Below are 14,583 nucleotides of genomic sequence, written 5' to 3' on the forward strand. Positions count from 1 at the left end.
AACATGCAATCAATCAGCTTTTCCCATGGGAACATTTTTTCTAGGTTACCATAAAGTTCTTTATGTTTTCAATAATAAATTATGTATTTGGCAATATATTTTTAAATATTATTGTGTGACTTCTGAACACTTAACAGTACTGGTTTCCCAAAGTTTTTAAAAATTAAATAGATTTTACATTGACAGATTATGCTTTGAACCACTCCTACTGAAACAAGCTTCAAAACTAGAGCACTTTTCAAACCTTCAATAAATGAAGCCTCACTGTAACCTGACCAGGTACCTACAGAGCATTGCACAGAAATGGAAAAACAAATTAGAAAAAGGCTTCTACTCTCTCCAAGAATAGTACAAGCACTTCTGGCAAAGAAGTATCACAGTTGCTTAAATAATACACCACCACCACAGCCCAACTTTTTTAAGCCGCTGGCAAAACCACTAATTTACAAAAAGTCCTTAATTAAAATTCTTAGAGACGGTATGGAGCTCTGATTGCCAGGGAGTGGGTGTTCACATGTTTAGAGATTTATCTCTACAGACTTCTGAAATTTCTTGTCATCTGCATCACATATCTAGGTTTACTTAACTTTTATTTTTCTGTTTACATTCAAACATATGGCAGCATCTAAGATAGATTTGATGAAAAGGATATTTATGCTATAAATAAATATGCTATAAAGGATATTTATACTCAGGACATGTAAAGAGACTTCTTTTTTAAGAAAATCTCTCAGCAGTCAATCCTAAATAGCTTAGTTAGACAGGGATTCCTTCTGACCTCTGAAAAATGTTATCAATATCCCACACTAGTATGCAAGCACTAGCAAACTGTATAGGAAGAACACAAGCTGATTCATGAATCATTACATACAATCAATGAGATACTATAAATACTGCAAATAAAAAGTAAAACATTTACAGAACATCTACTACAAAGTGCTATGATCTTAAAGGGTTTTTCCAACCTAAATGAGCCTATGATCACTGTTACCTATTTAAAGCATACAAAGCCAGGCTTCTGCACACCCTCCTTGAGTTACTCACAACAGATTCAGTGCCCAGTCACGACCCGAAACTCAAACATCCACCCCAGCTCCCAGCTCTGTGCAGGTACAACCAACCTCCCTCACCCACAATGACAACGGTTGTGTAAAATGCTAGGATAGGTCAATGACTCCTTTCCTTGTGGGGATTTTTCCAGTGTGACAACTCAATCCCATCTTTTTTGCAAGTACCCTTCCTCCATGGTTGAGTATCTTACCAAACGCATCTAACTCCAGTTAAACAATGTGCTGCTCTGGACTGGCTGGAAAGAAGGCACGTTTCTCCCTAAGTAGAACATGCCACTTTACCAGAATTATTTAATTAAAATGGAAAAGAAAACATCATAGATTAGATTACTGCTCTTATTTAAGACACTATTAAATTCACTTAACTTCAGGACAAAACTGGGCATATGAATGGATGTGCATAACCTTGTCTTTCTTAGGATGGCTCTCACACAGAGCCAGGCTGTGCACTGCCAGCACACCTGAGCACCCTGAGCACCCCCACACGAGAGGCTTTAGGGTAGCGCAGAGGATTCAGTCAGACCCAGCCAGAATTTTCCCCATGTAGACAAAGACACACAGACAAAACAGTGGGTGAACAGAGAATGCTTTATTCAAAATCATTGTTTTGACGCTCTTTCCAGGCAGGACTCCAAGGAAATAATTTGCAGGCTCTTGGCAGACCTGTCCATTCCCTTGACCATACTTGTCCATCACCTTGCTCATCATCCTGATTATACTCGGCACAAGCAAGGCCAGACATCATTTGACACATGACTATTCTGTACTTTATTGGTACTCACCTACACGCAGACAGCTGGCAAAATAACCCACATATACCAAGGAGTTTTTCCACCAGTATCTCAGGGTGCACCTCGCTTTGGACTCCATGATGAGATGATTTTCTAAAAGCTGATCAAGAAAACTGGTCTAATGCTGTTTAGACTGGTTGAATTTCCTCACAGAAATGGATGAAGGAAGGGAGACAGATGAAGGGATGAAGGAAGGCAGAGACAGACAGAGAAGAGACACTGCCCACTGAAGATAGAGAAAATGAGCTAAAATCCTGCATGCTGCATTTAGTAAGTGAAATACTGCAGGTGCAGGAATGCCTAATTCTCCCCTCTAATGGCAACATCAGCACCTTCCATCTAACTGTCAGTAGTACATTTTCTACTCTACAGAAATAGTAAAAAACACACCATCTCTTCAAATGTTAATGAAACTTTAGCCCCTAGCAAGGATAAAGAATTTTATTAGTTCTCATAATAAAGGCAGAATACAGGCACCTTACTAAGTTTTACATAAATTCCTTCCGATTAACTTTTCCAAGGCTTTTACGGGGTCTCATTAAGGGTAGGTTTGCAATTTTTGGTCACTGTTCAGAACTGGATATCAGTTTTGCGATTACTGAGTTAGCAAATGCTAACTGATTAAAATTTAACATGTCTATTTATCACATATCCCTCCAAGTAGATAACGCTTCTTCTCTTCCAGTTTCTCAGAAAATACTCAGGCTATGGCAATCCTCCTCCAACACATTTCTCTCATTCCACATGCTTTCTCTTTCCCCTTTTTTTCTAAAAGATTATTAGCAGAATTTAACTAAAACCCCTTATGTTGTAAGCAAACCACCATTGCTCCCCTTTCCCAAACCATGAGTAGTACATAAGATGTGGGTGAAGGCAGCGCTGGATAAGAAGTGTGTTGAGGCCTCTGTGAAATCAGACTATTAAGAACCTTAATGAACCAACCATAAAATTCTTCCATTAAGAGAGGTTTCCAGTGTAGCACACTCAGCTTTATATTTTGCCCCAAAAATTGAAGATTACACTCCTATTAGAAATATCACTGATGGCATACATACATTACCCTACACTAACATAAAAATACACACTATTGATTTATTTGTTGTATTTCATGTCCTTGATACTGCCCAACTTTAACTGATACTGACAAGCCTGTCACCTGCAAAGCTACGTGGTCTGTACAACTCGCTGAGGATGTTTAAAACAGTCAGTAGCAAATTCCTCCCGTGACATATCCATGCAATGGCCAGAAAATCCAGTAAATGATTTTTAAAAAGCTGAAGGGTAGATTTCATGTATGTGAACTCTCACACAGATGTTCCAATATTATCAATCAGAAAATTACTAATTATGCAGCTACAGAATTGCAATATGAGACCATTAAAATATCCTATTCTATATACTGCTTGTTAAAATGCAAGAGACAGAAGTGTTATACTTAATGCTTACAAAGCATTTTTCATCTTCACAAAGCTCTAAAAACAATAATAAAATCTCATAATGTGTTTGATGTCCCACAAATTATAGCTCTGAATTTCTAGCTTGCATCCTTACCCAAACCTCTCACTCCTAAATGCCTTCTTTCCCATAAAAAGGATGACAGATAAGTACCTATCCACGCACATGCACTTCTAACTGTGAGAAAAGTTCCTTGGTTTCAATTCATGCTGTCATTCATCAGCATTGTCAGGCTCAGCTGTTTTCACCTGAAAAGACCATGATTATATTAAATAAATCTACTCCTTGGTTGGGGAAAATAGGAGGGATTTGCCTTTTTTCCTCCTAATTTTCTCTGCCCAGAATTCATGCATTTCTTTTTTCAAGAGTTCAACATTAAAAAATGAAAAGTAATTTTAAAAAAGAGCACCTGAGTTTACATTTTTGCATACACTACAGATACTTTTAGTGGAAGAAATCCAGGACATATTGGCAAGTTTATCCTTGCAAGCAGCAATAAGTTATAGTAGAAAAAAATAATTTAGACTTGAGAGAAAGCTTATATATTAGAATGTGAGGTAATGGGACAGCAAGGGTGTTTCAGTGGGTGGCAGGAAAAGGAAATTTAAAATATAAAATCTTATCTTCCTATTAACACAGCATCATATTATTTTAGAGGAATCTATTTCCATGTATTTTTGAATCTTTACTTTCAACCACTCTCAACTTGGATAACAAATAGAATAGTTAGCATTACTCATGTTTGGCAGTTAGGTTTATGTCTGGTTGTCTCTGGTTGAATGACATGGTAATGAATAATTTACAAAGCAGAGAAGGAAAAAAATTGTTAATAATTCAGCTTATTGTTATGTTACCATCACGCCGCCAGTTACTGATGTGAAACATTATCTAAAGCAAGTGAGGATACCAAGACAGGGGGTTTCAGCAATATATTGTATTTATTTCTGAAGTTTTTTCTGTGTTTCTTCCTCTACTGAGTCACTTTGAGACCACCTAGATACAAGAGATAGGCATTACATTCACAGCCAGGGCATTTTTTTATTATGTTATCTGCCCAAAATGTGTGCTGGAAACAGAAAACAGCTCCAGGACAGCCAGAAGACAAAATACCATTATTCTTTGGTGCATTTCTTACTGATTAGACATGGAAAAACTTACTAATAAGCGAAGCAAGGTGGTCAGAAACAGTCACTGTGCTGAGTGGGAATATACTTTCTGAAAATATTAAGAATTAGGGTTTTCTGGGGACTCAGGAGAGACTAACAACAAAACCCCCACTTATCTTTCTATGACTTTTCTAATCCAGTACATTTAGTCATACTGCAAAGCCACCCAATTGCAACAAGACACTTATAGTACAGAAGAGGTTTATATAAGCTCTTGTTTCCAGAATTGAGAGAAAATGCTTTCCTCCTCATTCATAACTCCCTGAGCATACTTATGTTAGATCCATACTATGAAAAATTATTTCACTCAAATACATACATTTAATTACAGCTCCCCTTTTTTCAAAACTGTTGAAAGTGGTTGAGTCTCACTCTAAATCCAAGATATATTATGCAGGATTAAAGAAGAGTCCATTAAATTACTTTTGTTCTTTCACCGTTCCCCAATGCTTATTTTAATGCCACTTGCAACACAGCACTGACTTGGTTAGAAAAAACCATCACCTAAACTGAAGACCAAACATCGTGTTTGCAGCTCTAAGCCTACAGTAAAAATAAATAGCAAAACAATCAAAACCAAGGCAAACGGTAAAAGATAATCAAGCATATATAACATTGCACATTGCTATGCGATGGAAAGGTCGTTTCAGCGGAGAATTCCCTAGCCTCAGAGAAGAGCTTACTTTTGATAGGTATCTACTCAAATACTTACATCTACTGCAGCCTTGCAAGCACAGATATTGCATGTTAACACGTGAGGCATTTTGTGCCTTTTCTGAGAAAAACCCTTGCAATCACAAACCAGATGAAGACACTGTCAGCTTGCGTGGTCTCCTTACAATAGCAGCTGAAAAGCAAAGCCACACCCAAATTATTTTTGCTGATGCATCATGAAGTAAATGACTCAGGATTTCTCCATCAGGGACAGGGACTTCCCACACCCTACGTTCTTTTCTCTGATAAAATTCACTACCTAGTAAACCCCTGCTCTAGTTTCCAACCATAGCTAATGGAGCAGATTAACTTTCAAAGTAATACTTAATGCCAATGCACAAAAGAAGAGGTTTAAACATCTCTCCTTAAAATGCAGATATGTTTTACCAAAGCTGAGGTTTCCAATAAGCCAGAACCACTGTGGGAGCTCAAATCACCTCCAAAATAACTACAAGTTAGGAATTATCATTTAAAAACAGATAAATCAACATTTTTACTACAGTGACAGCAAAGGCTGAGATATGCTGAACAGGTGGCTAAACTCAGAACAAAATAAACAGTACTGAAATCTCCCCCCACTCTCTGAAAACACAGATGTGAAGAAGTCGAGCTGACACTCACAGACAGCGCGAGCTTTGTCTCCTGGAAGAGGGTATTCCATTTTTCCCTCCGGTATCGCTCCCATGCACCCGACAGAATCTCGCCCACCTCCCCGTTCCTCTCCGCTGGTCGCTCCAGGATGGCCCGAGCCGAGGATGAGCAGCAGCCGTCAGTGGAGTCGCCCCTGCGCTCCCGCACAGAAGCATTTTCCTGACAGCATCAGCGGATGCGGTTTGAAACTTCCCAGGACCGTGCGATTTCTCCTGACTAATGTGGCTTTCTAACCAGGGGGGAGGGAGACGAGGATGACAGATTGCTAAAGGCTTTTAAAAAGATACTGCTTGAAAGAATTATTGCACATCGATCTCATATGCAGCCATTAATAAGACTTTCCAAGCAACAGTATTTAAAAGCGTTGGTCATATTCTCCTGGCTGGCAACCACCTCCTCCTGTGCTCCCACTGACAAAGAGCCAGGAGCTGACAGGGCTAATATTAGACAGCGACTTCAAGGCAGCAAAAGAGTAATTTAAATTTCCTATTCTGTTTTCAGAAAACACAGACCTTGGTTTCTCCAGATCTCCTGTATCATCTGATTTAGAAGCAGGCTCCGAGAACTACTTTGAAGCCATTAATCTACTACTGTGCCTGGATATTTCCTGATTCACGATAATATATCTAATTCTGCATGCATCCATGCGTCCTGAAGTGTTATGGAAGTTTTATAGCCTGTGTATGGTCCCATTTCACTGGATCTGTGACACGGGAATGCTCTTCCCTTTGCATTTTCAGCAGGTGGTTGCACATTACTGCTGTGACGGAAAAGTCTTAGAAAGAAATATTATGTACTAGGCAAAGTGCTGAAACTCATTGGGAGCTCTGGGTTATTTACCCATTCAAAAGTGGAACTGCAAATACAGGTGGAAAGGTGAGCAGGACCTTTCTGACAAGGACAAAGATGAAAAATACCTGAAAAGGTGAAGTTAAAAGTGGTAAATGTTGCCTTCATCAGAGGACAGAGTAACAGGGCAGCCACTCTACCTGGAGCTTGGAAGGGGAAGTCATTGATCAGGCAAGTTACCAGACTAGGCTGACACAGGAACACCAGTTTGTTTCATACCGGTTACAAACAACTCGCAGATTTTACACTTAATTTACATTAAATTAATGAGATTAATGCATCTGACTGGTAAACTAATGAAGTATTTTTGAAACGTTCTGGAAACTTCTTTAAAACAACAGCTCCAAAGAATTAACTTGTTTACCTATTATAAATCGTGTTAATTCTAACACCTAATGACAACACACTATAAGCAAACATCTTCACTGAAGGACAAAGCATCCAAGAAGTAAGAGAGACAATTATATTACAAAATCTAAAAGAAAAGGAGTGGTTTTTTTTTATTCAAGTGTCTTAAGCAAGTTGGTTCACGACTTGAAGCTGTGACGACAGTACTGCAGTATTAACTCCCCAAAACCTTAACCCAGAGCAATTAACACAAAGGAAGATGACAAAATTATTGGACAAACAGACCTCAAAATTTACTATGGATCATCATGTTGTTTTGTTTTCAAATTTTCTATTAAAAATAATAGAGGGAATATGGGTTCATACACCACATGGCCCATATAATACTTTTTTCTCTTCAGATTCAACACTAGCATTATCCAAAAATGCCAGGCGAGTTTCTTTTGCTCCTGCAACAACCAGACGGCTCTTTACACAATCTTAAGCTTGCAGTTTCTTTTATTTTCTCTCTGGTATCACCTCCCTCCCAGTCATGAGATGGCAAGGAGCACACTCAATTCTCCCCCTTCCTCTTAGCAAACTGCTGAGAAGCAAGATAGCCAAAAGAGTCCATTTGTCACCAGTCCAGGTGCCTCTGTAGTAATACACACTGCAATCTGCAGCAGAGACGTCTCCCCAGGCTGCAGCTACACGGTCAATTTAACCTGCCATTACCAGTGGGTGCAGATGAAAGCTGCAGTATCATTTCAGAACACTAATGGTAGCATTTATATAGCCAAATGATGAGCTGGAACCAGGAACTGATCTGATTGTAAATAAATAAATAAAATGTCCATCTTTTGTTTCTTTCTTAGCCAGTTTAGTTCACAGCCAAATCAGTCTCCTGAGTCAGCTTCCAGCATCACCCACAAATCCAGACGCCAGCACAAGGAAGTGCATGGGAACAGGCAGGAAAAGAGGATTGAAGCCCAAACACCTCTCCTGGCAACAGCCCACACTTCAGTCAGACAAAGCAGAGCCTCAGAGCCAGCTCATCACAATGACGGGTGAACTGTGGTTTTGATGGAACTATGTATTTAAAACTGCCTTTATTTCATGCTCATAAAATGAGAGCACCACATCTTTAGTCCACTCGATATCTGGTGAAAAAACTCCTCTTGAGGGAACATTACTGACGCTATCAATGAAGTTGTGTGAATGCTCTTTTTCAGCTGCTTCTTTTTCTTAATGTATAACATTTAAGACATTATTTTTTAGAATCCAGTATTAATAAGCCTGGTGCCTGACAAAAATCACATTACTTTGCAAGTCCTAAAGTCTTTAGTTTTTTGAATGAATGTGACTTAAAATTTTCATCACAACAAAAAGTTTCTGAGGTTAGCTTTCCTGGGGTTTTCATTTAGTTTTGTTTCATTTTTTTAAAGAAAATAATTCTAGAACAGCTCAATGTGGGTAGAGAAAGCATTTGTGAAAATAAACATCACTGACTGTTTTGATAAAAGCTACATTTGGATTAAAAAGGTTCAGATAAGGATTTGAACGTCTTAATTTAGCAATGTACCAGTATTCTAAGCAAGAAATACCATGTTTTAGACACATTTTACTGTTGCAGGCATGCAGAGAACACACGAGCTTAAAGGTATTCTGAACATAGTTGTATAATGCTGGGAAATGGTGGTGCCTCTTGCTGGAATCTCTCTTAAGCCTTACAGAAATCTGTGTGTCAGAACATTATATGCAAGCACCCTCCATGTCCCTCAGCACCAAGCAGCATCTTGGCTGGTTGTCTCAATATGCAGTGAGAGTTGTCTCTCTGAACCTGACACTTGAACACATTATGGTGTCACCCAGTATTTCCCAAGCGCTTTTGTCCCACGTCCCTCCTAAAGGGACTCCCTCCTTCCCACCTCCTCCCTGCACAGGCCAGACCCAGTGCCACACAGCTGCCAGCTCTGCTGGGCCCTGGTGCTTCCTTTGCCCCTCAGGATGGGGGGCTGCTCGTAAAGCCCTTCTTCATGACTTTCAGGACTCATTTTTCCTGTTAGCTTCTTCCACCTCAGCAGGAAGGCAAAGAACACAGAGCATGTCTCTCCAAACTGTGGAAAGTGCAATTCCGTTCCTGTGCAATGGGATTTTCCCCCGGTGATGGGAATGCAACTGCTTGAGCGAGGGCCGGCTGTGAAATAAAAGCACCTCACAGACATCCAAAATCTTTGTTCTGAGGCTGGGGGTTCCAATTCTAGGTTCAGTAGAAGTCTGTTCAATACTTTACATAGATACAAAATTTTTAATTTCAGCATGAGATTCTCTTGGTGCTCACCCCCAGCTTGTTTTCTTTTTAAATACAGATTAGTATGGATTCTGAGATCGGGTGCAGATAGGGGAGCCAAAGAAAGTCTGATTTTGTTCACTTGGTATTACTCTCCCATTTGCACAAAATAAAATTTGAAGTCGTGCAAGTTGGCATATACAATATAAATACTATTTTTCAGTCTTGGATTTCTAATAGGACAAACAAATCCCGGATCTTCAAAGTCTGCAGTTATACTAATGATCACATTCCCTAGACCTAGAATAAAAGCTTAGATTCAACAGTGACATTACCATCGTGACACTCAGCCAGCCTTTAGTGGGGCTATTCCGTAATGTGTGTTTCCATTAGTACTGAAATAGCCGGTGAATAACAACATTATGTTAATAATATGGACAGAACTGTTTGTAGGAATGGCACAAGACTCATGAGTTCATTACAACAACGTCTCAGGTGAGATGGCTTTCTGTTGTGAATGAAAAAAAAAACAAACCAAAAAACAAAATACAAGAGGTGGTTATGTCTATGAAATTAAACCAGTCCTATATTTTACACAATTGTACAAGTAGAGTTTTACATTTAAAACACTAGGTCTGAAAAACTGGCTCTAGGTGGCTTGAGCAGGGAGGCTGGACCAGATGACCTTCAGAAGTCCCTTCCAATCCCAATCATTCTTTAATTCTATGAGCACAGCTGTAATATCTATGCAAATGTTAAAAAAAACCCAACCTTGCACAAACTCATTAAAATATAGGACAAATGACTTAGGTGGAAGCAAAGACAAATGACTGGAGCTGAAAATGCACTTAAAGAGCAGTCTGTGGAGCACCTTCATCCCAGTTTTCTGAAAGAATGAATACAGGAGATCAAAGATCCAGCAGAAAGGATTTTTAATAAATCTATAAACTCACAAGTGGAAAAAAGTAAACACAGTGCTTATATTTTCAAGGAGAAAAAAAGCAATCAGGAAAACGTCAGGCCTGTGAATCTGATCAAAAGCCAGCATGCTACTGAGAATATTCCTTCTTGCAAAATTCAAAGGCAAAGAAGAAAACAGATGATCACCAAACAAGGTATCTCATAGGTTCACCAGAGGCAGACTGTGCCCAAGTCACTTGACATCTTTCTTTGACGAGACAGCTAATTTTTCTAGATAAACACAGGAAGTCTATATGGACTTTTTATACTGTACCATATGGGTATGGACTTTTGATACTGTGCCGTATCAGTTAAGATGAAAAAGATGGGAAAGGAACCAAATCTGTAGATGGCAGAAATAACAATGGGTTATGCTGAACGGAAAGCTATCAGAAGGCAAAGGAGCTCCTAAAGAATCAGGCTGTGGTTAAAGCTTTTGAATTTTCCTTTATTATCCTTATACCAAAAGACCATGCTAATGAAATTTCCTGATTACAATCAAGTTAGGAAGACTTAAAAAAAGTTGTTTGTAGGCCTAGGATGCAAGAAGCAAAATATTCCCAGCAGAAGCAAGAGAACTAGTTGTACAAGACCCCAGCAAGAACGCTGAGTACCATGCTGCAAGCTCAGGTGAAGAAAGATGAACTCAAACTGAAGCAGATGTGAAAAACAACCAAACAAAAAACTAAGAACAGGAAAATCTGTTTTGTAAAAGGAAGCTGAAATATATTGGATTATTCACTTTAGCAAAATCCTTAGCCAGGATAGGTTTGCTTTCTGTGAATACATTAGGAGAGGTAAATTCCAGAGAAATAAAGAACTATATCCACTCATGGACCATATTAGCCAAAGTGAAAGCGCGTATGAAGTGGCCATGAAAAAAATTCAAGTCAGAAATTAGATGGCAGTTATTAACTATCAAAGCAATGAAGTTCTGACACAGTGCTCCCACTGGAATAATGATGCAGAAATGTAGCCAGTTTGAACAAGGATCTTCTTTAATTTATATGTTAGAAACAGAAAAAGGAAACAACAAGCAGATGTCATTGTCCAAATAAACAAAAATACTGATGCAATTACAGTCTTGTATCAAAACACACAAAGCATTGCCATTTTCCAGAGGACTCTGGGCTACACTGTAACTACTATTGTAGCACAGTGCATACTACACTGTAACTAGAGCATTCTGTCTTCTAGCCCATTTTGTAAAAACCTCATCTCAAGTAACAACATCAAATTTCCCGTCTCATGACCTTCCTTAATACAGGAAGACAGACACAATAAACCATGTCATGCGTTGTTCTTCCATTTTTTAGTACCATCTGCTCCACACTAAAAAATTTGACACACTGCTGGCAGGTGAGCCCATGTCAGTGTTTCTTGGGTTCTGTGCCCCCCTACCCCCGAAATTCGTTGCATTTTAATTACAAGAGCAACTGGTTGTAACAAATGCAAGAACTGAAGTGCTGAGGACTATGCAGTCAGTGAATGAAAATCGCTGGCTGCTGTAGGAATTCATTTATAATCTAGATACAGCATGGCAGTACCTCCTGGATAGAGTAAAATGCCCATCATTATTCAATCACAATGATATGCAGCGCCTCTTGAACCTCTGGATGGGAAATATTGCTTTCCTAGGGCAGTGATGCCCTGTTTGTGCTTTGTTTCCTCCAGAGATATGTTAATGTAAAAGATACTCTGATAGTGAGAAAAATGATCAGTCTTTGGAAGCCCACAAATATCTATCAGCGGGCCATCATTTGTTTGATGCCGCAAAATTTGTAATGCAGGCAGTGGACACTGATGTATGTAGGGCCTGCTGGACACAGCTCCGACCTGAAAAACGTGCAGAAAATAACACTGGGCATAACTGTGATGTGGATCAGGTGAAGCACACCCCATTCTGCTCCTCTTCCCTCTCCTACCCATTCTGCTGGGCATGGAAAACACGAAGGACCACTTCTCGTCTGATTCTGTATCTATCAGCACACCACTACCACTGATAGTACTGACCTTGTTCACAAGAGCTCCAAAAGCCCACAGAAAACAGCTGCTCACAGTAACCTAGGTGCATATGCTGAAGGTCTCCTCGCAACAGTGATGGCTGAAGAATAACATGGGAAATGGGTACTGAGGTACAGAAAAAATGTAGCTGCTTCCCAGAAACCACAGATAATTGAGGGAGGAGAGTTTAGGGCCCAAGAAATTAGAACAGTAATTAAAAAGAAATTATTCATTTTACTTATTCATTTTTACAATTCATTATACAATAGCAGGAATACACCTGAGCACTTTTGAAGAAAATTTTTGCAGGTATTGCAAAGTACCCGTTACTACCAGTGGGTATCTCACCCAGCTCTGCACCCCAACCAATCAGCAAACCGAAAACCTTCTGAATTTTTCTTACTGTTGCTTATCTGATGTTATAATTGTACCCTAATATATTTAAGATACTTTAATATGTCACTCAGTATACCTGTAAGTGTGTGTACGTATACACACACACACACTTGATAGAGAAATGTATTGAAGAGCCTTTACTAGCGGTGGAAACTGATGACACCAAGCTGTGTGGTGCAGTCAACACGCTGGAGGGAAGGGATGCCATCCAGAGGGACCTTGACAGGCTAGAGAGATGGACCTGAGTGAACCTCATCAAGTTCAACAAGGCCAAGTGCAAGGTCCTATATCTGGGTCAGGGCAATTCCAAGCACAAATACAGGCTGGACAGAGAATGGCTTGAGAGCAGTGCTGAGAGTAGGACTTGGGGGTGTTGGTTGATGAGAAGCTCAACATGAGCTGACAATGTGTGCTTGCAGCCCTGAAAGCCAACCACATCCTGGACTGCATCAAAAGCAGCACAGCCAGCAGGTCAAAGGAGGTGATTCTGTCCCTCTGCTCTGCTCTGGTGAGACCCCACCTGGAGTACTGCGTCCAGTTCTGGGGCCTCCAACAAAAGAAGGAAATGGAGCTGTTGGAGCGGGTCCAGAGGAGGGCTACAAAGATGATCAGAGGGCTGGAGCACCTCCTCTGCAAAGACACGTTGATGGAGTTGGGATTGTTAGGCCTAGAGAAGATAAGGTTCTGGGAAGACCTTGTAACAGCCTTCCATGACCTGAATGAAGGGGTCCTACAAGAAAGCTGGAGAAGGACTTTTTACAAGTAGGTAGTGACAGGACAAGGGGTAATGGCTTTAAACTGAAGAGGGTAGATTTAGACTAGATATTAGGAAGAAATTCTCCACTCTCAGAGCAGTGAGACACTGGCACAGGTTGCCCAGGGAAGTTGTGGATGTCCCCTCCCTGGGAGTGTGCAAGGCCAAGTTGGACAGGACTCTGAGCAGCCTGGTCTGGTGGGAAGATGTCCATGGCAGGGGGGTTGGACTAGGTGATATTTAAGGTCCCTTCCAACCCAAATCTTTCTGGGATTCTATGACATCCATTCCCAAAACCTAAATAAAACACTGAAATGCATATGCACATGCAGTGCATTACATTTTACACCTCATGCAGCAGAACTTTTTCAATCAAAACAGTAACTGCTGTACACACTGAAGAACTGCAGAACTGTAAAAGAAGTATCACTTTTACTGAAGAAGGAAACACTGAGGGCAGGCATTATACTCATGAAATAAATTATCACCATGCATTTGTGCCATTAAAGGAAATGATTTAACATAGCAACAATATAAATAACATATTTTTATTCTTAGGATTCAAAGTTGGTTGTGGATAAACACAAAACTTTGTGGTACAGACCAAAGCCATGAACAGACAGTACTTACAGAGCTGAGAAAAAAACATTCCTTATATAAGGAGCTTTTTGCGTCCTGGTAAAACCAGAAGCCTTATTACCATCATAATAATTAATCATTTTAAAGACATTATTTCTCTATAACCACTTTTTCTGTACACCTGCAAAAACAGGTGTGCCCTCCATGAAGATGCAATCACATTTATCTGCTCCACACCAGTTCGATTTTGCCAATGAATTGCAATTACATATATAGCACTATAAGGTGGTTTCAGTACTCACTACACAGATGATGCTGAAACGCACCTTTTAAGTGAATTACACCAACTTAAAAGCAGGATTTATCGGCGATACAGCGCATTTACCACCTTTGCCCTCGACCCTACAGCTCAGCGGTCAGCGCAGAGCGGGGCGAAGCCTCACACCGGCCCCGGGCTGGCGGCACCGGCCATTAAGGAGGATGTGCCGCCGGACACATCGCCCCGCCGCCCGCTCACCCCCCTCCTCAGCCCCTGACGGTTCTCCAAGGAGGGCGCAGGCGGCTCTGAGGGAACACC

At 40.2% G+C, this 14,583-nt stretch overlaps 1 protein-coding gene across 1 annotated transcript in view; it reads right to left on the reverse strand.

Annotated features, from left to right (window-relative positions):
* Positions 1 to 6,006, reverse strand: part of VEZT (vezatin, adherens junctions transmembrane protein) — a gene marked incomplete at its 5' end in the record, with an annotated part of 47,239 nt that extends 41,233 nt beyond the window's left edge. The window contains one exon of the mRNA XM_010186401.1: positions 5,818 to 6,006. Coding sequence (XP_010184703.1) covers positions 5,818 to 6,006 — 189 coding nt within the window. The remainder of the gene's footprint in view (positions 1 to 5,817) is intronic.
* Between the last annotated feature and the right edge of the window lie 8,577 nt (positions 6,007 to 14,583).

This window comes from Mesitornis unicolor, unplaced genomic scaffold, assembly GCF_000695765.1.
Source record: "Mesitornis unicolor isolate BGI_N332 unplaced genomic scaffold, ASM69576v1 scaffold14796, whole genome shotgun sequence".
NCBI lineage: Eukaryota > Metazoa > Chordata > Aves > Mesitornithiformes > Mesitornithidae > Mesitornis > Mesitornis unicolor.